At 46.0% G+C, this 27,355-nt stretch overlaps 1 protein-coding gene across 1 annotated transcript in view; it reads right to left on the reverse strand.

The window, feature by feature from the left end:
- The window catches only part of PRMT3 (protein arginine methyltransferase 3), a 147,427-nt gene that overhangs the window by 100,301 nt on the left and 19,771 nt on the right, over positions 1-27,355 (reverse strand). Inside the window, exons 7-9 of the mRNA XM_073604033.1 lie at positions 25,507-25,651; positions 10,177-10,242; positions 2,147-2,268 (exon numbers count right to left, since the gene is read on the reverse strand). Of these exons, the coding sequence (XP_073460134.1) occupies positions 2,147-2,268; positions 10,177-10,242; positions 25,507-25,651 (333 nt within the window). The remainder of the gene's footprint in view (positions 1-2,146; positions 2,269-10,176; positions 10,243-25,506; positions 25,652-27,355) is intronic.

The following is a 27,355-nucleotide window of genomic DNA, read 5'->3' on the forward strand; positions in this document are numbered from 1 at the left end:
GATTTCACTGGCAATGGCGGCAATCAGCGATTTTTAGCGGGACTGCGACATTGTGGCAGACAGATTTGACACCAAGACCCCTTTAACACTGGGGCCGCCTGTGCGTTCGCGGTAAAGTGGCGCTCGTTTTAGCGGCGCTTTACCGCTGTTTAAGTGCCGCTTTTCAGCCGCTAGTGGGGCGCTTTTAACCCCCCCCCCCCCAAAAAAAAAAATCGGTTAAAAAATTCCCATGTTGCGGCGCTTCCGAATCGCTGCCCAAAGATGCTGCTTGCACGACTTTTTGTAATGTCCCGGAAGCGCACTGCCGCAGTGTGAAAGCACTCATTGAAGTGAATGGGAGGCGGTTTTCAGGCGCTCTACAGGCGCTATTTCTAGCGCTAAAAGGCCTGAAAAGTGCCTCAGTTTGAAAAGGGTCTAAGTGACACATTTTGGGGATCAGTAACACGAATACAGTGATCAGTGCTAAAAATATGCACTGTCACTGTACCAATGACACTGGCAGGGAAGGGGTGAAAGGTGTTCCCTGGAGTGCTTTCTAACTGTGTGGGGGATGGTTTAACTGAAGGAAGACAGAGATCCGTGTTTCTGCTTAGCACAAACACAAGATCTCTGTGTTTCTTACTAGCAGAACGGCGATCTGCCTTGTTTACATGCCTATCTCTGAACGATCGCCAGGTTTCCTGCTGATTACAGGGTGACTGGTCAAGTCTCCGCCCCTTCTGTAGTTTTCTGTAGTGGGTGGAGCCTGCTGAGCCCCTCCCACAACTCTGCTCTCTCTCCTTGTGCAGGGTGACTGATCAAGTCTCCGCCCCCTCCCATAGTTTCCTGTGGTGGGTGGAGCCTGCTGGGTCCCTCCCACAGCTCTGCTCTATCTCCTTGTGCAGGGTGACTGATCTTGTCTCCGCCCCTTCCTGTAGTTTTCAGTAGTGGGTGGAGCCTGCTGGGTCCCTCCCACAGCTCTGCTCTCTCTCCTTGTGCAGGAGGACTGGCCTTGTCTCCACCCCAAATCGGGCTTTGTTCGGGTCTCAGCCGAGCCGGCGGACGCGCCGAATGGTGGCTCGGGTCTCCCGGTGGGATGGGGGAGGTCCCCTCCCGCTCCTTTAGGATAACAACCGAGCGGCTTTTAGCCGGATCCCGCGTTATCATTAACCACTTCAGCCCCGGAAGATTTGGCTGCTGAATGACCGGGCCATTTTTTTACGATACGGTACTGCGGCGCTTTAACTGACACTTGCGCAGTCGTGCGACATTGCACACAATATTTTGCGCTTTTTGCTATAATGAATATCCCCATTTTTTTTTATTTTTTAAAAAGCACATTTTTTCTCAGTTTAGGCCGATATGTATTCTTCCACATATTTTTGGTAAAAAATAAATAATAAAAAAAAATAAAAAAATCGCAATAAGCGTATATTGACTGGTTTGCACAAAAGTTATAGCGTCTGCAAAATAGGGGATATATTTATGCATTTTTATTATTTATTTTTTTACTATTAATCGCTATGATCTGCGATTTTTATCGGGACGGCGACATTATGGCGGACACATCGGACACTTTTTTGGACCATTGACAATTATACAGCGATCGGTGCTATAAAAAATGCACTGATTACTGTAAAAATGTCACTGGCAGGGAAGGGGTTAACACTAGGGGGGCGATCAAGGGGTTAAATGTGTTCCCTGTGTGTGTTTCTAACTGTAGGGGGGAGGGGGCTGACTAGAGGAATGACAGATCGTGGTCCCTAGCCAATAGGAACTCACGATCTGTCACTCCTCACAGAACAGAAATTTGTGTTTACAAACACACGCCCCTGTTCTGCCTTTCGTGCCCGGCGATCGCTCGTGGCCGGCGTTCATCGCGACCCGTCGGCCATGAGCATCGGCACCCCCTGCTGTGCAGCGGGCGCGTGGGCGCCTGCTGTCCCGATTACGCGAGCCGACGTTTAGCTACGACGGCTCATGGGATCGTGCCGACCTGGCGCAGTAAAATGACAGCGGCTGGTCGGCAAAGAAAAGCTGACCGCTGGCTCTGAAAAAACGGTAGCGGGGTGATGCCCCTTTCAAGCCGTGAACGGAAAATTTGCATACAGTCAGCGCAAAGGGGTTAAAAAAGGCGGGGCTAAGAACCTTCTGACCAATCACTCACCGGATAATGTCCATGGCCTGGTAGAGGATTTCCGATTGGTCCACACCGATCACTTTTTTGGCGCCGGCCTTCGCCGCGAACATGGATAGGATCCCCGTGCCGCATCCGACATCCAGGACCACCTGCAACAGAAACGTCCGATGTTACCGATCGATCCGTCTTCTGGAGCCATTAAGGAACATTCATAATACATTTTATAAATAATTGTGTCAAAAAGAGTAAATTTTCCACAATAAAATGTTTTTGGGTTTGAGAAGGAATGGGTGGGGTTATTTGTGTTTTTTTTCCCCCCCCCACGCTGATGAGATTCCCCTTCACTTCCTGTCCTGGAGATGCAACAGGATATTAAAAGGAAATCTCCCCAAAGTGAGAAGAATCCTCACCCCAGGTGGTTGCAACCGAAACATGTGTCCCCCACTGGAAGATTTCCTCATTATTCCTGCTCTGGTGACAACTCAAAATGTTGGATTTTCTCATCACTTCCTGTCTTGGCAACATAGAGAGGGGCGAGTCTCCCAGCGGGTTCCAGCAGAGGATCCAACCCTTCCACACTCTACATCAAGGGTCTCAAACTGGCGGCCCTCCAGCTGTTGTGAAAGTACAAGTCCCATCATGCCCTCGGCCTGTGGGAGTCATACTTGTAACTGTCAGCCTTGCAACGCCTCCTGGGACTTGTAGTTTCACCACAGCTAGAGGGCCGCCAGTTTGAGACCCCCTGCAGGCTCTATTCACATTTTTAGCGCAGAATTTTCAGTGCGACTTTAATGCGACTTTTGATGCGACTTTGATCCAACGTTGCATTCTCTGGACCAAAGTTGCATCTAAAGTCTCACCAAAGTAGCGCAGTCACCTTTTCAAAGAGCTGTGACTTTAAAAGAGAAGTATGGGAATAGTTTTTTATATTATACTTACCTAGGTGGATGCTGCATCTGAGCCCAGCCAGCTCTAACACTGAGAACTGAGCAATCAAACACCGCCGATCACTCGGTTCTCAGAGCTCCTGAGCAGAGAGCCGGTGAATGTCAGTCGCCGTTGTCTGCTGTGCCCCCTCCTCGCTCACTGGAGCGCTGGGCTGTGGAGGGCTCAGGCTCTCAGCGGCTCAATAGGAGGCTGAGCCGGGCATGAGGGCGGATCCTCCCTGACCCTGAACCGGCTCTGTGACGTCAGCCGACAGCAGACTTCAGCCTCCTGTCTGCTGAACATTGATTACAAGGAGTGCAGAACTGTGATCCACAGAAGTACAGCCAAACGAGCACCCAGCTCAGCCTCTCATTGGGCCGCTGAGAGCCTGCGCCGGCTGCTCCCACCCCCTCCACAACCCAGCGCTCCAATGGGAATCAGTGCCCATCAGTATCAGCAATCAGTGCCCACCACTGCCCACAAGTGCCACCAACCAGTGCTGGCTATCAGTGCTGCCCATAAATGCACATCACTGCTGTCCATCAAAGCCCATTAGTGCCACCCATCAATGCCCATCAGTACTGCCTATTCGTTCCTGCTATCAGTGCCCACCAGTGCCAACTAACAGTGCCACCTAACAGTGCCTTTAAGTGCGGCATATAAGTGCCGCCTCATCAGTGCCACCTCATCAATGCTAACCAGTTCAACCTATCAGTAACCATCAGCGCCACCTCATTAATGCCCACCAGTTCAGCCTATCAGTGCCCACCAGTGCCGCCTCATCAATGCCCACCAGTTCAGCCTATCAGTGCCCATCAGTGCCGTCTCATTAATGCCCACCAGTTCAGCCTATCAGTGCCCATCAGTGCCACCTCATCAATGCCCACCAGTTCAGCCTATCAGTGCCCATCAGTGCCGCCTCATCAATGCCCACCAGTTCAGCCTATCAGTGCCCATCAGCGCCGCCTCATCAATGCCCACCAGTTCAGCCTATCAGTGCCCACCAGTGCCGCCTCATCAGCGCACATCAGTGAAGGAGAAAAATTACTTAGTTACAAATATTTACTGACAGACTTACTAAAGTAAAAAAAAAAAAATTCAACATTTTTGGTCTTTTTTTTTTTTTTTTTTAAGTAAAAAATAAAAAACCCAGCAGTGATTAAATACCACCAAAAGAAAGCTCTATTTGTGTGAAGAAAATGATAAAAATGTAAATTTGGGTACAGTGTTGTATGACCGCGCAATTATCATTCAAAGTGCAACAGCACTGAAAGCTGAAAAACGGCCTGGGCAGGAAGGGGGTGGAAGTGCCCGGTAGGCAAGTGGAGAAAAATTGCGTTTTGTTGCATTTTATTGTCAAAGAATTGCAAAAAAAAAAAAATAATAATAATCACTGTTGCAAGACAATATCATGAAAAGAAAGCCTTGCTTGTCAAAAAAACACCAAAAACAAAAAAAAAATTATATTTATGACGTGTTATCTTTAGTAATGACAAATTATTGGCAAATAAAGAGTCAATAGTAAAGATGTATAAATTGCTCCACAGGAGGTGATAGAAGAATAAATTGTACCTTTTATAATGACACATTAATCGTCAGCCCCAGATGTGACAGATCGGGGTGAGATTTCTATGGAGACGCATTTCCTGCAGTAAAATTCACGGGGCGTCATTGCAGGAAAAACGTGCGACACGGCAACAACCCAAAAAAAAACGTGCCCTGGCTTCCCTCTGTGCCAGTCTGGAGCGGGTACAGGAAGGGTTAATGAGGCAAGCGGCGGTACGCACCACCCGGCGGCCATGTGGAGGAATGCCGCAGTGTCCCGCTTCTCCTGTAATTGAGGACTGCAGCACAGTGACTGCGGCTTCAGCCTCGTGTCACAGCAGCAGATGACGGCACAGCCGGTCCTTGGCGGGCCGCAGCTCTGCCTGAATGCCTTGGACAGGAGGGGGGGTGAACATTATTTACACCGCGGTAACCACTGAGCCGGACTCGGCCAAAAACGCAGACCTGAGCGACCGTCCCTCCAAATCAGGAGATAGAGCGCTGCGGGGGGGAGTGCAAAGATTTATGATCACCCCATAATTACATGGCAGATATCAGACACAAATCATAGTGTTTACCTAAACCCAATCACTAAAATATTTTTTTTTTTTTTTTTTATATATATTTTTTGTTTAGAAGTTTAACCACTTGCCTACCAGGCCAATTCTGACATTTCTCTCCTACATGTAAAAATCATACAGAAACCCCCAAATATTATATGTCTTTTTTTTTTAGCAAAGACCCTAGAGAAGAAAATACCGGCCGTTGCAACATTTTATCTCGCACGGTATTTACACAGCAATTTTTCAAACTCTTATTTTTTTGGGGAAAAAAAAAAGTGTTTCATGCAGTTTCAAGCGGTTAAATCGGAGTCCACAAATATAAACGAATAAAACGGTGAGCGTTACAATATTTTATGTCACACGGTATTTGCGCAATCTGTTCCCATCAGTGCCACCTTATCTGTTCCCATCAGTGCCGCCTTATCTGTTCCCATCAGTGCCGCCTTATCTGTTCCCATCAGTGCCGCCTTATCTGTTCCCATCAGTGCCGCCTTATCTGTTCCCATCAGTGCCGCCTTATCTGTTCCCATCAGTGCCGCCTTATCTGTTCCCATCAGTGCCGCCTTATCTGTTCCCATCAGTGCCGCCTTATCTGTTCCCATCAGTACCGCCTTATCTGTGCCCATCAGTACCGTATTATCTGTGCCCATCAGTACCGCCTTATCTGTGCCCATCAGTACCGCCTTATCTGTGCCCATCAGTACCGCCTTATCTGTGCCCATCAGTACCACCTTATCTGTGCCCATCAGTGCCGCCCTATCTGTTCCCATCAATGCCGCCTTATCTGTCCCCATCAGTACCGCCTTACCTGTTCCCATCAATTCCGCCTTATCTGTTCCCATCAGTCCCACCTTATCTGTCCCCATCAGTACCGCCTTACCTGTTCCCATCAATTCCGCCTTATCTGTTCCCATCAGTACCACCTTATCTGTCCCCATCAGTACCGCCTTATCTGTGCCCATCAGTACCGCCTTATCTGTGCCCATCAGTACCGCCTTATCTGTGCCCATCAGTACCACCTTATCTGTGCCCATCAGTGCCGCCTTATCTGTTCCCATCAGTGCCGCCTTATCTGTCCCCATCAGTGCCGCCTTATCTGTCCCCATCAGTGCCGCCTTATCTGTGCCTATCAGTGCCACCTTATCTGTTCCCATCAGTGCCGCCTTATCTGTCTCCATCAGTACCGCCTTATCTGTTCCCATCAATTCCGCCTTATCTGTTCCCATCAATTCCGCCTTATCTTTTCCCATCAGTGCCGCCTTATCTGTTCCCATCAGTGCCGCCTTATCTGTTCCCATCAGTGCCGCCTTATCTGTCTCCATCAGTACCGCCTTATCTGTCTCCATCAGTACCGCCTTATCTGTTCCCATCAATTCCGCCTTATCTGTTCCCATCAATGCCGCCTTATCTGTTCCCATCAATTCCGCCTTATCTGTTCCCATCAATTCCGCCTTATCTGTTCCCATCAGTGCCGCCTTATCTGTTCCCATCAGTGCCGCCTTATCTGTTCCCATCAATTGCGCCTTATCTGTTCCCATCAGTGCCGCCTTATCTGTTCCCATCAGTGCCGCCTTATCTGTCCCCATCAGTACTGCCTTATCTGTGCCCATCAGTACCGCCTTATCTGTGCCCATCAGTACCGCCTTATCTGTGCCCATCAGTACCGCCTTATCTGTGCCCATCAGTGCCGCCTTATCTGTTCCCATCAATGCCGCCTTATCTGTCCCCATCAGTACCGCCTTACCTGTTCCCATCAATTCTGCCTTATCTGTTCCCATCAGTCCCGCCTTATCTGTCCCCATCAGTACCGCCTTACCTGTTCCCATCAATTCCGCCTTATCTGTTCCCACCAGTACCGCCTTATCTGTCCCCATCAGTACCGCCTTATCTGTGCCCATCAGTACCGCCTTATCTGTGCCCATCAGTACCGCCTTATCTGTGCCCATCAGTACCGCCTTATCTGTGCCCATCAGTACCGCCTTATCTGTGCCCATCAGTACCGCCTTATCTGTTCCCATCAGTGCCGCCTTATCTGTTCCCATCAGTGCTGCCTTATCTGTCCCCATCAGTGCTGCCTTATCTGTTCCCATCAGTGCAGCCTTATCTGTGCCTATCAGTGCCGCCTTATCTGTGCCTATCAGTGCCCACCAGTGCTGCCTCATCAGCGCATATCAATGAAGGAGAAAAATTACCTGTTTGCACAATTTTTATAACAAACTATGAAACCTGATTTTTTTTTTTCAAAATGTTCATTTTTTTTTTTTTTTTTGCTAAAGAAACAAAAAAATTACAGCTGTGATTAAATACCACCAAAAGAAATCTCTATTTGTGGGGAAAAAATAATAAAAATGTCCTATGTGTACAGTGTTGTATGACCGCGCATTCGTCACTCAAAGTGTGACAGCGCTGAAAGCTGAAAATTGGTCTGGGCAGGAGGGGGGGTTTAAGTGCCCAGTAAGCAAGTGGTTAAAAGTGATCTTGTGGCCAATCCGCCACTTTTATATGAAAGGTGACCGCCTGCAGAAAAAAAATAAATACTGGGGGGGAGTTGGGGGTTTTATGGCAGCTGGGTGCAGACATAACCCCGGTATGTAGCAGTCATGACCGACATTTACAGTTAGGAGGTCGGCACGTGGTTGATGATCATTTATATTATTTTTAAATCTGCAGCTTTCATTAAAAATAATACCCGGGCATCCCGCCACCAAGGTCCTTGTTCAGGCATTTCCTGTTATAGGGTGACAACGCTCTGTCCCCGGCTCCTATCTGTGCTTCTGCGTTGTCACCCTCCCGCTAGCGGAAAATTCTAATCGATTCGAATTTACATTTCATGTGAATGCGAATCAAATTCAATTCGAATGGCATTTTAATTGCATTGCATTTGAAATCAAATTTATTCTATTCGAAATTTGAATTTTGGAAGATGGTTATGTTTTCTATTTCATTCTATTGTTTTTCCTGTTCTATTCTTTTCTATTCTTTTTGAATTTGAAGTTTGGAAGAAGGTTATATTCTATTTTGTTCTACTCTTTTTTGTATTCTATTCATTTCTATTCTATTCAAATTTATTCTATATGAAATTTGCATTTAAGAAGATGGTTATATTCTATTTTTTATTCTATTCTTTTATTTTCTGTGCTATTATATTCTTTTCTATTCTATTCCTTTATTTTCTACTCTTTTATTCTCATCGGAAATTTGAAAACTGTTTGAATTTCACCCGAAATTTGTCCGAATTTCAATTCGGAACTAAACAAACCGCGCATATCTACTGGTCAACTCAAATTATCCATATTTGGTCAAATTGAACTTAATTTGAGCTAATTTGGAAAATTCGAATTGAATTTAATGCGAATGGCATTTGAAGTTTATTCAAATCGAATTCCATTTGAAAACAAAATTTATTCTATTCGAAATTTGAACTTTGGAAGATGGTTATATTCTTTCTATTCCATTCTATTGTTTTTTTTTTCTACTCTATTCTTTTATTTTCTGTTGTATTCTTTTATGCTCTGTTCTATTCTTTTCTATTTTATTCGCATTTGAATTTCGGAAGGTGGTTATATTCTATTTTATTCTATTCCTTTATTTTCTATTCTATTTTATTCTGTTCTTTTATTTTTTATTCTATTTTGTTCTGTTTTACTCCATCATATTCTATTCTTTTCTATTCTATTCCTTTATTTTCTATTCTATTTTATTCAGTTTTTTATTTTTTATTCTATTTAGTTCCGTTTTACTCTATTATATTATATTCTTTTATTTTCTATTCTATTCCTTTATTTTCTATTCTATTTTATTCTGTTTTATTTTATTTTTTATTCTATTTAGTTCTGTTTTACTCTATTATATTCTATTCTTTTATTTTCAATGCTATTATTTTCTATTCTATTTTATTCTGTTCTTTTATTTTTTATTCTTTTTTGTTCTGTTTTACTCTATTATATTCTATTCTTTTATTTTCGATTCTATTTTATTCTGTTCTTTTATTTTTATTCTATTTTGTTCTGTTTTACTCTATTATATTCTATTCTATCATTTCCTATTCTATTCCTTTATTTTCTATTCTATTTTATTCTGTTTTTTTTTTTTTTATTCTATTTTGTTCCGTTTTACTCTATCATATTCTATTCTTTTCTATTCCTTTATTTTCCATTCTATTTTATTCAGTTTTTCATTTTGTATTCTATTTAGTTCCGTTTTACTCTATTATATTCTATTCTTTTATTTTCTATTCTATTCCTTTATTTTCTATTCTATTTTATTCAGTTTTTTTTATTTTTTATTCTATTTAGTTCTATTTTACTCTATTATATTCTATTCTTTTATCTTCGATTCTACTATTTTCAATTCTATTATTTTTTATTCTATTTTATTCTGTTCTTTTTACGCTATTATATGCTATTCTATTATTTTCTATTCTATTCCTTTATTTTCTATTCTATCTTATTCTCTTCGAAAATTCTAAAAACTATTTGAATTCGAATTTCGCCCAAAATTTTGTTTCGTTATTTCGGATTCATTTAAAATTCGTTACTATTGTAATTTGGAATTTCGGATACATACGAAAAAATTTTCCCAATTTCAGTTCGGAACGATACGAACCGCACGCGTCTTCTGGTTACGGTGAACTTTTCCCGCCACAGATAATTATACAATAAATATAACGAGAACTGACGCTGCTCAGCAGATCCATCAACAAAGACAAATAGTAACATTGTAATCACATCTTCCCCCCGGGAGGAGGAGGAGGAGTACGGAACCCGCCGCCATCTTCCCGAATCTGCGACAGATTCACAGGAACGTTTTATCGTCCTGCCGCAGGACGCTCCCCCCTCCCCCATCCATAAATAAAAAAAGTATAAACCTGCTTTGGCGTTATCTGCGCTCCACCACACGGGAAAAAATGAAATCCTCAGGAATAAAACTGCTTCTTTTAAATGACCCCGTGTCCCCCGCGCTCCGTCATGTGACCCTCCCCTCCCCCCTGACATGTCAGATGCTGCACAGCGATGCTCCCACCTTGTCCTTGAAGACGTCCCCATTCCGGTAGATGAAGTTCCTGTAGCTCTCTGTGCGGACTGCGTCCTACGGAGGGGAAAAAAGAAAAAAAAATTCAATTACATTGTATAGATGATATCAGCGAGGACGGGAGAGTGATCATTGGGTCATTAAAGAGGCGCAAACGCCAAAGATCGATGAAAAGAGCGAATGTCCGGAAATCAGAGACCGGTGACAATTATTTAACTGCCTGGCTCAGTCTTCGTTATTATCGGCCATTTTAGGCTGGAGAAGGCGCAGGCTCTTGAATTGTACTGCACACCCATCCCCCACCCCCCTCCATGCAGATCCCAGGTCTTGAATCGTACAATGAGGGGAAGCAGATATTTCCCCAACTGATCTTCAATGGATCATTGCAAACAACATTCGCTCAGATTAGGACCCCATAGACAACATCCTCTCCAGTAAGAGCCAGGATCTGCCGCCGTTTCTGACCAATAATGAAGGCAGACCGGTGTCTCCTCATCTGATAATGTTGTACCCAAGTGATATTTCAAATATAGGTGGAGAATAGTGACCTCTCAAGGACTGCAGCAATAAGACCTTTCCGGACAGTTTGTAGACTTGAGCCCCACTGGGGTGTTGGGGGCTGCCTCATAACCCGGGGTGTTGGGGACTCCCATCCACCCTGTAGTGTTGGACTCTTCTACCCAGCCAGAAATGTTGGGGGCTCTCACCCACCCTAGGGTGTTTGGCGTTCCCATCTACCCTGGGCTGTTGAGGGCTATTGAGTGTTGGGAGCTCCCGCCCACCCTGGAGTCTTGGGGGCTCCCTCATAACCTGGGGTGTTGGGGGCTCCTGCCCACCCTGAGCTCCCGTCCACCCTGGAGTGTTGGGGTTCCCTCATAACTAGGGTATTGTGGGCTCCCATCCACCCTGTATTGTTGGACTCTCCTACCCAGCCAAGTGTTGGGGACTCCCGTCCATCCTGGAGTGTTGGGAGCTCCCGCCCACCCTGAAGTGTTGGGAGCTCCCTCATAACCTGGAGTATTGTGGGCTGTCTAATAACCTGGGGTGTTGTGGGGCTGGCTCATAACCTAGGTTGTTGGGGGCTGCCTCATAACCTGGGGTGTTGGGGACTCCCATTCACCCTGTAGTGTTGGACTCTCCTACCCAGCCAGAAGTGTTGGGAGCTCTCACCCACCCTAGGGTGTTGGGCGTTTCCATCTACCCTGGGCTGTTGAGGGCTCCCGCCCACCCTGGAGTGTTGGGAGCTCCCGCCCACCCTGGAGTGTTGGGAGCTCCCTCATAACCTGGGGTATTGTGGGCTGCCTCATAACCTGAGGTGTTGGGAGCTCTCATCCACCCTGTAGTGTTGGACTCTCCTACCCAGCCAAGTGTTGGGGGCTCCTGCCCATCCTGAGCGCCCTTCCACCCTGGAGTGTTGGGAGCTTCCGCCCACCCTGAAGTGTTGGGAGCTCCCTCATAACCTGGGGTATTGTGGGCTGCCTCATAACCTAAAGTGTTGGGGGCTCCTGCCCACCCTGAGCTGTTGGGGATTCCCGTCCACCCTGGAGTGTTGGGGGCTCCAGCCAACCCTGAAGTGTTGGGAGCTCCCTCATAACCTGGGGTATTGTGGGCTGCCTCATAACCTAGGGTGTTGGGGGCTGCCTCATAACCTGGGGTGTTGGGGACTCCTATCCACCCTGTAGTGTTGGAATCTCCTACCCAGCCAGAAGTGTTGGGGGCTCTCACCCACCCTAGGGTGTTGGGAGCTCCCACCCACCCTGGAGTGTTGGGAGCTCCCGCCCACCATGGAGTGTTGGGAGCTCCCGCCCACCATGGAGTGTTGGGAGCTCCCGCCCACCCTAGAGTGTTGGGAGCTCCCGCCCACCCTGGAGTGTTGGGAGCTCCCGCCCACCCTGGAGTGTTGGGAGCTCCCGCCCACCCTGGAGTGTTGGGAGCTCCCGCCCACCCTGGAGTGTTGGGAGCTCCCGCCCACCCTGGAGTGTTGGGAGCTCCCGCCCACCCTGGAGTGTTGGGAGCTCCCTCATAACCTGGAGTGTTGTGGGCTGCCTCATACCCTAGGTTGTTGGGTGCTCCCATCCACCCTGTAGTGTTGGACTCACCTACACTGCCAAGTGTTGGGGGCTCCTGCCCACCCTGAGTTGTTGGGGACTCACATCCACCCTGGAGTGTTAGGGGCTTCTGCCCACCCTTGGATCTTGGGGGCAACCGCATAACCTGGAGTATTGTGGGCTGACTCATACCCTGGGCTGTTGGGTGCTCCCATCCACCCTGCATTGTTGGACTCTCCTACCGAGCCAGAAGTGTTGGGGGCTCTCACTCACCCTAGGGTGTTGGGCGCTCCCATCTACCCTGGGCTGTTGAGGGCTCCCGTCCACCCTGGAGTGTTGGGGGCTTTCTTTTAACGTGGGGTGTCAGGGACAGCCTCATAACCTGGGGTGTTGGGGGCTCCCATCCAGCCTGTAGTATTGGACTCTCCCACCCAGCCAAAAGTGTTGGGGGCTGCCTCCCTACCCTGGGCAGTTGCGGTCTCCTGCCCATCCTGGGGTGTTGGGGGCTCCTACCCACCCTGTGGTTTTGGGGACTCCCACATAACCTGGGTATTATTCACACTGTGGTGTTGGACTCTCCTACCCAGCCAGAAGTGTCAGTGCTCTCACCCACCCTAGGGTATTGTTCTCTCCCACTAACCTGGGCTGTTGAGGGATCCAGTCTGCTCTAAGGAGCTCAGGGCTCCTGCCCACTCTGAAGTTTTGGGGGCTCCTGTCCACCCTAGACAGAAGGAAGGATCGGGGGCTCCTTAAATAGAGAGCTTTTCATCAGATGTTGTACCCAAATTATTTTTCGGCTATAGGAGAACGGTAACCTTTCAAGGACAGCAGCAATTAGACTTTCCTACCAGTCTAAAGACTTGAGCCACCCTGGGGTATTGGGGGGAGCTCCCATCTACCCTGGGGTGTTGGGTGTTTTTGTCCACCCTGGGGTGTTGGGGGCTCCAGCATAACCTGGAGTGTTGGGGGCTTCCATATAACCTGGGGTGTTGGGTGCTCCCACCCACCCTAGAGTTTTGGAGGCTCCCGTCCATGTCTCATGAAGTAATGGGTGCTCCCATCCCTGAAGTATTAGGTTAGAGGAAGCCAGGCAACTAAGTACCGTTTATGTACATTTTAACAAGCCAAAAATGCTTTCCGACAGACGTGCAAAGTCCCTGACAGGTCCACTTTAATTAAAAAGATTATCGTTTTCAGGATTCTTAAAGTGGTTGTAAACCTCAGACATGAATTATGAACAAAGCATAGCCCTCCATAGTGTGTACTTGTCCCAATCCAGAGCACTAAGTGTCATTTCTGTCTGCTGCCTCCTTCCTTTGCTATCAGCATGAGTCACTTCTGACAAGTTTTCCTGACACCAAGAGATAAATGGTGACAGGGGAGGGAGCTCCAGCACACAGCCTGTGATTGACAGCCTCAGCTCTGTTCCTGTGTGAAGGGGGGTGTGTCTCTTCCTTTCAATCAGCTCTCACTGAGCTCTGCAGAGTGTACCTTCAGCTCTCCGCCCCCTTCTTTTTTTTTTTTTTTTTTTTTTTTGCAGCGATGCTCTGTAAATTAAAAGCAATCCTAGTGCCTAGATAGCCGCTGGATTGCTTTTACAAGCGGCAGGAGGGCGATGTCCCACCCCTTTCTGTTGCCACTCTCCAGTGACTTCCCGGGGCTCTCCAATCCGATCAAGGAGCCCAAGACTGAAGCCAGGGCTATTGCCAGCTTACCATAGAGCTGAATGGGGACTGGAGTGTCCCGATCACCTCTATGGTTTTAGAAACCAGAAGCTACAAGTATTTAGTCACTTCCAGTTTCCTGAATGTAAACAGAACCATGTTTAAATTGGGAAAAGATCTGATCATACCAATGTGGGTTTGATCAGACGCTTCTAAGGGCAGAGGAGACATCTGGGGTCTAATAGATCTCTCGGTAAAGAGGACCTGTCACTGCTTATTCTTATCTCAAGGGATGTGTACATTCCTTGTGATAGAAATAAAAGTGACCAAAAACTAAAAAAAATGAAATGAGACATGGTAAAATAAATAAAAAAGAATTTAAAAAAAATGTAAAGCATCCCCAGTACTTGCGTGCAAAGGCGAACGATTACGTAGGTCCAACACGCATATTTAAACAGTGTTGGCACCACACATGGATCGCCACAAACGCGATAGCAAGAGCAATAATTCTATCACCAGACCTCCTCTGTAACTCTAAACTGGTAAACTGGTAACCTGTAAAGGTTTTTTAAAGCGTCGCCTATGGAGATTTTTAGGTACCGACGTTTGTGACCTTTCCACAAACTTACGCAATTTTAAAGCGTGACAAGTTAGTTATCTATTTACTCAGCGTAACATCATCTTTGATATTTTACCAAAAAAAATGGGTATTATATTGTGTTTGCGTGCACTTAGATTCATGAAATTTAATTTTTTCACAAAAATTTGCGTTTGAAAAAAAACGCTGCGCAAATACGATGTGACATTAAAAAAAAAGCAAAAACACACCACTTTATTCTGTAGGGCCTCTGCTAAAAAAAAAAATATATATATAATAGTAATAATAATAATAATATTATTATAAAATATATATATATATATATATATATATATATATATATATATATCTAGCATAAAAAATATGGATTTTTACATGTAGGAGAGAAATTTTAGAATTGGGGCGGTAGGGTAGGGTATTATCCAAAAAAAAAAAAAAAAAAAAAAAATGGCTCTGGCAGAGAAAGGGTTAATGGAATCTACTTTTTTTTTTTTTTTTTTAAGGTTTGAAAAGAAAACATAGAATGGACCTGCTGGCATAATTTTTCATAATTTTAAATTTTTTCGGGGATCTCACGATTGTCTTCGTTCGGAGAACCAATCCCCCCTTCCCCCCCAATTACGCCCAGTTACAACCGCAAAAGAATTTCAAACACCTTCGAACGCAGCTGTCTCCCGCCGCATCATCGTCAGGGTTCTCCGCCGCTCGCTAAGTGATCAGTAGCAGTAATTACAGCTAATACAATGCAAATTGGGTTTGTTATCTCGAGCGTGAACGACTGCAACGGTGATCAATTACAATGACAAGCCAACGTCAGCGATCGTTTCTTCCAAGAAATCATTTTCTTTTTTTTTTTTTTTATGTCGCTGAGATTTGTCTCTCATGATCTGACTAAATAAAATGTAAACGTGTTTGTTTTACAGGGTTGTCGCTGTGCTGAGGACGGAGCGACGCCGGGCGCACAATGGCTGCAGCGCTATGGCCGTGTAGAGGCAGCTTAAAGGAGAACTCCGCATTCAGGGCCGAAAAAAAAAAAAATACAACAAATAAGAAAACAATATAAAATGATATAGCATATACAATTGCTACGTGTCATATTGTAGTTTATTGTTATGAGAAATGAAAAAGGTGAAAATTAAAAAAAAAAAAAAAAAAAAGTTTATTTTTAGTCCTCATGCACACGGACGTTTTTACAGCTGCTTTTTTGAGCTTTTTTTGCAGCTTAAAAAGGCCTGTCTATGTTAGTCTATGGCTTCATGCCCACCTAGGCGTTTTTGAGCTGCAAGTGGCATAGGCGTTTTTAAGCTGTAAAAAAAACCCAGGACCAGTGGGTTCTGAAAGACGTTTTTCAGCTGTAAAAATGCTCTAACGCTCAAAAACGCTCAAAAACGTCATTCACCAATGTTTTTTAGCGTTTTTGATCCATTGAAAAAAAAAAAAAAAAAAAAAAATTTTGAAAAAAAAAAAAAACGCTCAAAAACGCTAACGCGGAAAAACGCTCAAAAACGCTAAAAAACGCTATTGCAAAAACACTGAAAAAAGCTGAAAAAAGTTAAAAAAAATCACTGCAAAGATACTGGCGTTTTCATAACGTTTTTTTAACAGCCTGTGTGCATGAGGGCTTAATGTGCAGCTGCTGTAATTCCCCCCCCCCAAAAAATGTAATGGGGAAACCTGGAGTGTATGTAATGCCCCCATTGGGGTACAGGACACGCTCAGAAACAATTTCCTGCTTGTGTGATTGGCTCACCGATTTTCCCAGAAGTCTGCACTATGATTGGTTGAGCCAGATGGACAGACTTGTGTCTTTTTTCAACCTATGTAACTATGTAAGATACAAGTTAGATTTTATAAACCCTCTACAACAGGACTTGCAGTCTGGGTGAGATTACTCCCCAAGGGTTAAATACTAAAGGGGTGCAGACACTGCAACTTTTCCCAGCAAAACACTGGGAGTGCACCAGGTGATTATAATGAACCAGGCCCTTCCATTCCTGAATCAGTCTGCACAGGACGGGGCATAGTGACACAAACAGCTATTTCTTCAGAACAGACAAAAAGTCAGAATCTGCTACGTTGTTAAATAAATCTTTGAAATCAGCATAGATCATATTACCCCTAGCTGACGGGTCGTTTATATATGTACAGAAGTCAGCAAGTGGTTCAGTAATTTACAATTTAAATATGTTGTAAACAGTCAAGCATGGTGGTGGGAGTGTCATGGTCTGGGGCTGCATGAGGGCTGCCGGCACTGGGGAGCTACAGATCATTGAGGGAACCATGAATGCCAACATGTACTGTGATATACTGAAGCAGAGCATGATCCCCTCCCTTCCGAGACTGGACCGCAGGGCAGTATTCCAACATGGTAACCACCCCAAACACCTCCAAGACAACCACTGCCTTGCTAAAGAAGCTGAGGGTAAAGGTGATGGACTGGCCAAGCATGTCTTCAGACCTAAACCCTATTGATCATCTGCGGGACATCCTCAAACGGAAGGTGGAGGAGCGCAAGGTCTCTAACATCCACCAGCTCCGTGATGTCGTCATGGAGGAGTGGAAGAGGACTCCAGTGACAACCTGTGAAGCTCTGGTGACCTCCATGCCCAAGAGGGTTAAGGCAGTGCTGGAAAATAATGGTGGCCACACAAAATATTGACACTTTGGGCCCAATTTGGACATTTTCACTTAGGGGTGTACTCACTTTTGTTGCCAGCGGTTTAGACATTAATGGCTGTGTGTTGAGTTATTTTGAGGGGACAGAAAATTTACACTGTTATACAAGCTGTACACTCACTACTTTACATTGTAGACAAGTGTCATTTCTTCAGTGTTGTCACATGAAAAGATAGAAGAAAAGATTTACATAAATGTGAGGGGTGTACTTACTTTTGTGAGATACTGTGTGTATATATACACACACAGTGGGGACGGAAAGTATTCAGACCCCCCTTCAATTTTTCACTCTTTGTTATATTGCAGCCATTTGCTAAAATCATTTAAGTTCATTTTTTTCCTCATTAATGTACACACAGCACCCCATATTGACAGAAAAACACAGAATTGTTGACATTTTTGCAGATTTATAAAAAAAGAAAAACTGAAATATCATACGGTCCTAAGTATTCAGACCCTTTGCTCAGTATTTAGTAGAAGGCCCCTTTTCATCTAATACAGCCATGAGTCTTTTTGGGAAAGATGCAACAAGTTTTTCACACCTGGATTTGGAGATCCTCTGCCATTCCTCCTTGCAGATCCTCTCCAGTTCTGTCAGGTTGGATGGTAAACGTTGGTGGAGCCATTTTTAGGTCTCTCCAGAGATGCTCAATTGGGTTTAAGTCAGGGCTCTGGCTGGACCATTCAAGAACAGTCACGGAGTTGTTGTGAAGCCACTCCATTATTTTAGCTGTGTGCTTAGGGTCATTGTCTTGTTGGAAGGTAAACCTTCGGCCCAGTCCTGAGTACTCTGGAGAAGGTTTTCATCCAGGATATCCCTGTACTTGGCCGCATTCATCTTTCCCTCGATTGAAACCAGTCGCCCTGTCCCTGCAGCTGAAAAACACCCCCACAGCATGATGCTGCCACCACCATGCTTCACTGTTGGGACTGTATTGGACAGGTGATGAGCAGTTCCTGGTTTTCTCCACACATACCGCTTCGAATTAAAGCCAACAAAGTTCTATCTTGGTCTCATCAGACCAGAGAATCTTATTTCTCATCATCTTGGAGTCCTTCAGGTGTTTTTTAGCAAACTCCACGCGGGCTTTCATGTGTCTTGCACTGAGGAGAGGCTTCCGTCGGACCACTATGCCATAAAGCTCCGACTGGTGGAGGGCTGCAGTGATGGTTGACTTTCTACAACTTTCTCCCATCTCCCGATTGCATCTCTGGAGCTCAGCCACAGTGATCTTTGGGTTCTTCTTTACCTCTCTCACCAAGGCTCTTCTCCCCCGATAGCTCAGTTTGGCCGGACAACCAGCTCTAGGAAGGGTTCTGGTCATCCCAAACGTCTTCCATTTAAGGATTATGGAGGCCACTGTGCTCTTAGGAACCTTAAGTGCAGCAGAAATTTTTTTTTTTTTGTAACCTTGGCCAGATCTGTGCCTTGCCACAATTCTGTCTCTGAGCTCTTCAGGCAGTTCCTTTGACCTCATGATTCTCATTTGCTCTGACATGCACTGTGAGCTGTAAGGTCTTATATAGACAGGTGTGTGGCTTTCCTAATCAAGTCCAATCAGTATAATCAAACACAGCTGGACTCAAATGAAGGTGTAGAACCATCTCAAGGATGATCAGAAGAAATGGACAGCACCTGAGTTATATATATGAGTGTCACAGCAAAGGGTCTGAATACTTAGGACCATGTGATATTTCAGTTTTTTGTTTTTAATAAATCTGCAAAAATGTCAACAATTCTGTGTTTTTCTGTCAATATGGGGTGTTGTGTGTACATTAATGAGGGAAAAAATGAACTTAAATGATTTCAGCAAATGGCTGCAATATAACAAAGAGTGAAAAATTTAAGGGGGTCTGAATACTTTCCGTCCCCACTGTATATATATATAATTTTTTTTTCCTAAGGCATTTAAAAGATATCTGCAGTGCATGCAGCACGTTCGCTCTGTTCTTGGTCTCCATCCATTTGTCCAGTTCGGGTTTACATCTACTGAAAGGGGAAGTCTTCCCGCATAGTCATTCATGGAACGTTCCAATGTAAATTTTTCTAATTTTCAGACGTAAACACACTTGAAATGTTTCGATGTGGTCACCCCAACCCGAAAACACGTTCCGTCTCTGACCGCAGCGCCGCCCCGCGGAACGCCATTCCAGAGGAATCCACAAATCTCTCTTTGGCCATCAGATTCAGCCGGAGTTTCAGAGGTCAAATGATTGAGAGCTGAACCGCAATATTTTAATTGACTGTTCAAGGCTGAGACCCCGGCACTGGAGGGAAAGAGACGGATATTCTCCGCTCCGGCGCCTTTCTCGATTAACGCTGCAATCTTTTTGACTTTTTATTGGCATCAGCAAATCGCGCTCCTTTAGTGAAAGCATCTTAACAGGTGATGGAGAAAGGAAACCCCTCGGCTTGGAAAACCGGGAAAAGTATAAACTGAAAATCCTAATGTGCGATTTCATAGGGCATTGTGACAGGTAAATTGGACCTGTCATTGGATATATGCAGCATGCCCAGTAATGTGCCAGTGTAACACTTCCAGGTATTTATTACCTCTCACAGAGAGTACACCCCCCCCCCCCGACAAGGCCGTCACCTGCTTTCCACTCCAGGAGGATGGTGCCACCTTTGTTCAGGCATCCAGGGTCACCATCTACTTCCTGGACTGAGATGACAATGACTTCCTACAAAGGGGTGTCATGCCTAAATTACACAAGCAGCCTCTGTGCACCCCCAAAGTTGTAGGTGAAGAAAAATATAAAAAAAAAAAAATATGCAGCCACCACACCAAAAGGTTTGGTAGGCTGAATTATTATTATTATTATACACGATTTATATAGCGCCAACAGTTTACGCAGCGCTTTACAATGTAGAGGGGGGGAAAACACAATTACAATTACAATTACAGTACAGCTCAATACAAAAGGGACAGGAGGGCCCGGCTCGTAGAGCTTACATTCTAAAGGAGGGGGTGGTGGTACAAAAGATAATAGATGTGGGGAATGATTTGATGGGGGTGGCTCGGGGACAGTTGTTAGATGGGTGTGGGATAGTCTTCCCTGAATAAATGAGTTTTCAGGGATCTCCTAAAAGGTGGACAGGGTAGGGGCTGATCTGACATACTGGGGTAGGGAATTCCAGAGGATGGGAGAGGCTCTGGAGAAGTCCTGAAGGCGAGCATGGGAGGAGGTAACAAGGGAGCTAGAGAGCAGGAGGTCCTGGGAGGAGCGGAGGGGATGATTTGGGCGATATCTGCAGATGAGGTTGGTGATGTAGATGGGGGCGATGTTGTGAAAGCCTTGTATGTTATGGTTAGCATTTTGAATTTTATACGGTGGGGTAGGGGAAGCCGGTGAAGGGATTGGCAGAGAGGAGCAGCAGTCACGGATCGATTAGTGAGGTGCATTAGTCTAGCAGCAGCATTCATAATAGACTGAAGGGGGGATAGCCTGCTTAAGGGTAGGCCATTAAGGAGAGAGTTGTAGTAGTCGAGGTGGGAAATAATCAAGGAGTGAATAAGTTGCTTTGTGGTGTCATTAGTCAGGAAGGGTCGAATTCTGGAGATGTTGCGGAGGTTAAGGCGGCAGGATTTAGCCAGTGATTGGATGTGGGAGCTGAAGCAGAGGTCAGAGTCAAGGATTACACCCAGCACCCTGGCATGTGTGGAGGGACCAATGGTTGTGTTGTTGATATTAATGGTGAAGTCACAGGAGGGGGACCGTGAAAGAGGAAATATAACAAGCTCAGTTTTAGAAAGATTAAGTTTGAGGAAGTGGTGTGACATCCATACCGATATGTCATTCAGTAAGTTTGAGATCCGTGAGGAGATCGAGGGGGGGGAGTTGAGGAGTGGAGAGATAGATCTGGGTGTCATCGGCATAGAGGTGGTATTGGAAGCCATGGAAGTTATCAACTGGCCCAGGGAAGAGGTATAGAGCGAGAATAGGAGGGGCCCAAGGATGGAGCCTTGGGGTACCCCAACAGAAAGAGGAAGGGGAGCGGAGGAGATGGAGTTGTAAGTGACACTGAAAGTGCGCTAAGATAGGTAGGAGGAGAACCAGGATAAAGCTGAATCACGGAGGCCAAGGGAGTGTAGTTTGCTGAGGAGAAGCAGGTGGTCAACTGTGTCAAAGGCAGCAGAGAGGTCTAAAAGTATGAGTATGGAGTAGTGCCCATTGGTTTTGGCAGTTACTAGGTCATTGGTGAGTTTTAGTAGGGCAGTGTCAGTAGAATGTTGTGGGCTGAAGCCAGACTGTAGGGGGTCGAGAAGGTTGCTGTCCGTGAGGTAGAGACTCATTCGGTCATGGACAAGGCGTTCGATGAGCTTGGAGGCAAACGGGAGAAGGGAGATGGGTCTTAAGTTATTCAAACAGGTGGGGTCTAGTGAGGGTTTTTTGAGTATGGGGGTAACCAGTGCATGTTTGAGCGGGGAAGGAAAGGTGCCGGAGGAGAGGAAGAGGTTGAAGATGTGGGTTAGGGAGTTGAGGATAGAGTGGGAAGGTGGTCACAGTAATTGAGAGGGGACAGGGTCCAGGGGACAGGTAGTGAGGTGGGTCATGGAGAGGAGTTTATCAACTTCTTCTGTGGTAACTGGGCAAAAGGAGGAGAGAATTGAGTGTGGTGTTGGACCCGATGTGTTGGGTAGGGGAGGAGTTTGAATGCTGGATATCTCCTTGCGAATTGTGTCGATTTTGCAATTAAAATGGGTGGCAATCTGTTGAGCGGTAAGCAAGTTGGTGGGTGAAGTAAGGAATTAAGGGTAGAAAAAGAGTTGACGAGGTTTGGATGAGAGGGTTTTGATGAGAGTGTTGTAGTAGGTTTGTTTAGCAGTGTGGAGGCAGGAGTTGTATTTGAGAAGGGCAGATTCGTAGAGGGTAAAGTCTTGCAGGGATTTCGTTGTACGCCATGCTCGCTCAAGAGCACGGCTGTGTCTCTTAAGACTTCTGGTGTTGTCCGTTTGCCAGGGTTGTGGCAGATGGGGCATGGTTCTGCCTGTAGAAAGAGGAGCAAGTATATCTAGGGGGGATGACAATGTAGTGTTGTAGATGGAAGTGGTTAGGTCTGGGCAGGACAGGGGTGCGATTTTGTCATAAAGGTCATCAGGAGCAGAGTGAAGAAGGGAAGGTTTGAGGTTGCGAAGGTTCCTGCGGGTAGTGGTTTGTGGGTTGGCAGCATGGGATGTAGGAGACAAGGAGAGTGTGAAACGGATAAGGTTGTGATCAGAGAGAGGAAAGGGGGTGTTAGGGAGCTTGCAGGGAGTGCAGCGATGGGAGAATACAAGGTGAAAAGTGTTGCCGTTGGAGTGAGTGGTGGTTTGTGTCCATTGTGTTAGGTTAAAAGAGGAGGCTAGGTTGAGTAGTTTAGAAGTGGCAGCAGTATTAACATTGATTGGAATGTTAAAGTCACCTAGGATGATGGCAGGCACTTACAAATATATTATATATTTTATATAATACTGTATATTTTTCCTCTTTAAATTCAGATACACCTTCTGCCAAGACCTAAATCATCTGCTGATGGCACTGTGCTTTCCAGAGTGGGGGGTTGCAGTTCCAGTGTCCACCAGCGGGTGTCTCCTAGCAGTTCCCAGTAATCAGTTTTCACCTGATGCTGGCTGCTGGGAGAGTATTTAGGTCCTCCTCTACGAAGCGCCTTTTGCTCCAGTGTTTTGCTGCTGCTAGACCAGTTTTGGTCCTTTTAGATCTCCGACATTCACGGCTTACATATGTGCGCAACTGCATTTGTATGTATGCGCCGGATGGGGGCGTTTTTATTATTTTTATATATTTAATTTACAATTTTTTACACTTTATTTTTTTTTTTTAGTGATTTAAGTGATTGTAAAATCTATTTTTTTAAATAAATTTAAACAAACAAACACGTTATACTCACCTCCTCTGTGCAGTGGATTTGTCACAGTGCAGCCTGGATCCTCCTCTTCTCGGGTCCCTGGCTGGTGCTCCTGGCCCCTCCCTCCTGTTGGACACCCCCACAGCAAGCAGCTTGCAATGGGGGCACCCGAGCCAATTCACAGCTCCCCGTATCCATTCAGATACAGAGCTTAGGTCCAGCCCCGCCCCCTTTCTGTTGTCATTGGCTAACTGACTGACAGCAGTGGGAGCCAAAGGCGTCGCGCTGCTGTCTCAGCCGATGAGGAGGGGAGTCCTGGGCAGCTTAGACATTCCTACATCGCTGGAACTAGAGGGACCTCAGGTAAGTGTTGGGGGGGGGGGCTGCTGCACACAGAAGGCTTTTTATCTTAATGCATATAATGTATTAAGAAAAAAAAATGTTCTTACTTTACAACCACTTTAACTTCATTGCTATCACAAGGAGGCGAACAAGTCCCCTATGTGATAGCTTTGGGCAGGTGACAGGTACTCTTTATGGAGACATCAGGAGTCTATTAGACCCCGGATGTCTCCCCTGCCCATCGAAGCAGCTAACCAAGCACTAGACCATACTAGGTTAGCTGCTTCCCCGGCTACAGCCAGGAAATGATGGCTCTGCAACCAGAAGTGATGAAATCCTTGTCGCTTCTGTTGAGAAGATAAGCAACCGGCAACCCAAATCATCCACAGGCTAAGTACAGGATAAAATCTCTTACGCGTTTCGGCCAGAAGACCTTCGTCATTGGCTATGACTAAGGCCTTATGGCCAAAATGAGTAAGCTTTTTTAACCTGCTCTTACCCTCTAGCTATCACACCCGCATTTGGATGATTTGGGTTTCCATCTGCTTATCTTCTCAATAATTGTAGTAAGAGTGAGTGGAAGACACTCTGTGCGCCAAAATCTTAACTTCTGATCAGGACCCCCCGTTTAAGCAGTGCTTTTTTTTCTGTTGCATGTGGACCTCGTCACTTCCGGGTTCATTCCTCACAGAGGAGATTGGTGAATGGACGTTCTTCCATCTCCTCCATGGGCAGCCGTCTCAGGCGATTACCGCGGTCCTGGGCTCACCGGAGGAATGGGAGAGCCCGGGAACCTTAGTGGGTGGCGGCGGGAGGAGAGACCTTCGGGGTGATCAGGTGGCTTTACAGCTGCCCGTATCACTTTTACATGACAGCTGAAAAAAAAAACGGCACCCTGTGTCAGCTGTAGCCATGATCCTGGTATTAAACACTTCCCATCAGTATATATATATATATATATATATATATATATATATATATATATATATATATATATATACACATACATACACACATACATACACACATATATATATATATATATATATATATATATATTGGATGGGAAGTGGTTAAGTCTGAAAACACAAACCTGGAAAAAGCAGGTCACCGAAGTAAGAAAGGTCATCCGCGTGCGTGGGTGAGTGCTGGCTGATCCGGGTCCCATACACAGCGAATTCGGAGATATGCCGGAAGGTCTCACCTTTTCATAGGTCAACTGTCAAATCTGCCGCAACGTGTGCAGAGAGTGGAAAATGCAGGAACGGGACCGCAACAGGGGCTATATCACATGAAAATATTCACCCATCATTATATTTCACTGTTCTGATTCCAACACTATCACAAAATTAACACTATGACCCCCCCCAACTACCTATGTCAGCTCAACAGGAGCAGAGCGAGGCCAGTTCTCAATGACTGTTATGGTGGGAACCTCTCATAATGGGCACAGCGGGTGTACAGACCCGGGAACTCAGCACAGGGATGGTGGGAACCCCTCATAATGGGCACAGCTGGTGTACAGACCAAGCAACACAGTGCAGGGATGGTGAAAAAACTCCTTATTACAAATATCAATGTTTTTATTGCTGTCCCTGACTTCCTGTTCTGGTGACAACCAAATCCCCCCATCCCATTTCTTGTATAGGTTGTCACAGGAACAGGAAGTGAGGCAAATTGTCCCTATAGGGGGGACCTATCCAGTAATAAAGCAATGACAGAAATGTCAAACTTTCTCCACTCTATCCCCCCCCCCAAAACAAGGGAAGGGCTGGAGTGAGACTTTGGTGATTCAATATCTTTTCATTTGAAATCTTTAATTGTTGCTTCGGGTTTAGAGACTGAATTAGAAGGATCTGATTTTCCTCTGCAGATTACTCAGCGGGGGCAGCCCGGATCTACCTCGTCCCAATGCCCTTCACCACACTGTGAGCTTTATTTCACAAGATCGGAGTTTTGCTTTACAGTAACTTTTTTTTTTGGCACAGCTCAGCCTCGTCAGCGGCTGAAAGTCGCCTTGCTAAGTGCGACGTGTGACATTCGCTATTTGGAGTCGCACGGTGCGGCCGTCGCCGCGTAGCGATGAACCCTCCTGGAATACCAGCCTTGCTCCCGGGCCCCCCCTCGGTGTTATTGGCTGACCTTTAACATCTCCTCGTGGATGGAGAAGTGCCCGTAGGAGCTGAAGTAGGCGCAGTCCTCGCTCTCCTCCAGATCGGCGATGGCCCCAGCGGAAGAAGAACCACATCTGACATCTGCGTTCATCACAAAATCCTGCGCAAGTTGTCTGTAATCAATTTGAAAAGATACCCCTGAGACGAGCTCACCGAACCGTGAAAATGGAAAAGAGGACGAGAGGCGGGGGAGGGGGGGGGGGGGGGAGTGCGGCCCTGGGCTGTGCTGCCCTCTACTGGCCACATGGAGCACTGCTACTACACCGACAATGGGAAACTTTGAGCCCATTGAAGTAGAATTCCATCCTCAACCTAGTCTTAAAAAATGTCCGCTCCCCCCTCCTAACATCTATGCTGACTAACCTGTATACGAAAAGGTGCACACTATATTACCAAAAGTATTGGGACGCCTGCCTTTACACACACATGACCTTTAATGCCATCCTAGTCTTAGTCCGTAGGGTTCAGTATTGAGTTGGCCCACCCTTTGCAGCTATAACAGCGTCAACTCTTCTGGGAAGGCCGTCCACAAGGTTTAGGAGTGTGTCTATGGGAATGTTTGACCATTCTTCCAGAAGAGCATTTGTGAGGTCAGGCACTGATGTTGGATGAGAAGGCCTGGCTCGTAGTCTGCGCTCTAATTCATCCAAAAGGTGTTCTATTGGGTTGAGGTCAGGACAGTCAAGTTCCTCCACCCCAAACCTCACTCATCTATGTCTTTATGGACCTTGCTCTGTGCACTGGTCCAAATCATTGGTGGGGGTTGTTTTTCAGGGGTTGGGCTTGGCCCCATGGTTCCAGTGAAGGCATCAGCATACCAAGACATTTTGGACAATTTCATGCTCCCAACTTTGTGGGAACAGTTTGGGGATGGCCCCTTCCTGTTCCAACATGACTGCACACCAGTGCACAAAGCAAGGTCCATAAAGACATGGTTGAGCGAGTTTGGGGTGGAGGAACTTGACTGTTCTGCACAGAGTCCTGACCTCAACCCCATAGAACACCTATTGTAGGCACCCCCGTACTGCCTAGGCAACTAGGGGTAGGCCCCAAATTGCCTACCCCTGCCGTATTGCCTAGAGCAGCTTTTTTCTACAGAGGAACCCTTGAAATAATTTTCACATGTTGGGGAACCCTCTGCTAAAACCAAATAAATCGGACCTTCAGTCATTTTTTCATCTTTCCATCTATTAAATCTTCTGCCCTTGTTGTTGTTGTTTTAACTTTGGATAGTAAAACATTTTTTTTTCTGCCAGTAAATCCCTTATACAGCCCACTTCCTGTTTCTTGTCTGTTCATCAGTCTAGGATTATTTCATCATGCACAGCTCTCTCTCTCACTCTCCTGAGAGTTTTCCAGGAAGGGAGGGGGGGTGAGTAATAAGAGGGCCAATGAGAGCTGCAGAGCTGGAGGTGTGCCTCTGTGTAAATCCAGGAAGTGAACAGGCAGCAGCTTCAGCTGCCCACAGTTAAAATGGCTGCAGCCAGACTCAGTGGAGGGAGATTTCTGCAGCATATTTGGCAAGTACAGAATCACAGATTGCCGCTCTTACAGACAGCTAAATAGACCCCGTTGGTGTCATGTGGCTGGTTCTGCCAAGTGGCCTTGGCCCTGAGATTATGGGGGCCCCATCAGATGAGAGGTCATCAGCCACAGGCTCAAGGAACCCCCGAGAAACCCCTGGAGGAACCAATGACAAGGAGCCTTCTATAATAACAATGTTCAGATAAGAGCTGCCTGTACTGCCTGATGGACACCAATGGGATTTGGATCTTCATTGTAAAAAAATGATTGATTTCCAGTGCAGGTCTAAATCC

The sequence above is a fragment of the Aquarana catesbeiana genome, linkage group LG11 (genome assembly GCF_042186555.1).
Source record: "Aquarana catesbeiana isolate 2022-GZ linkage group LG11, ASM4218655v1, whole genome shotgun sequence".
In the NCBI taxonomy this organism is placed as follows: domain Eukaryota; kingdom Metazoa; phylum Chordata; class Amphibia; order Anura; family Ranidae; genus Aquarana; species Aquarana catesbeiana.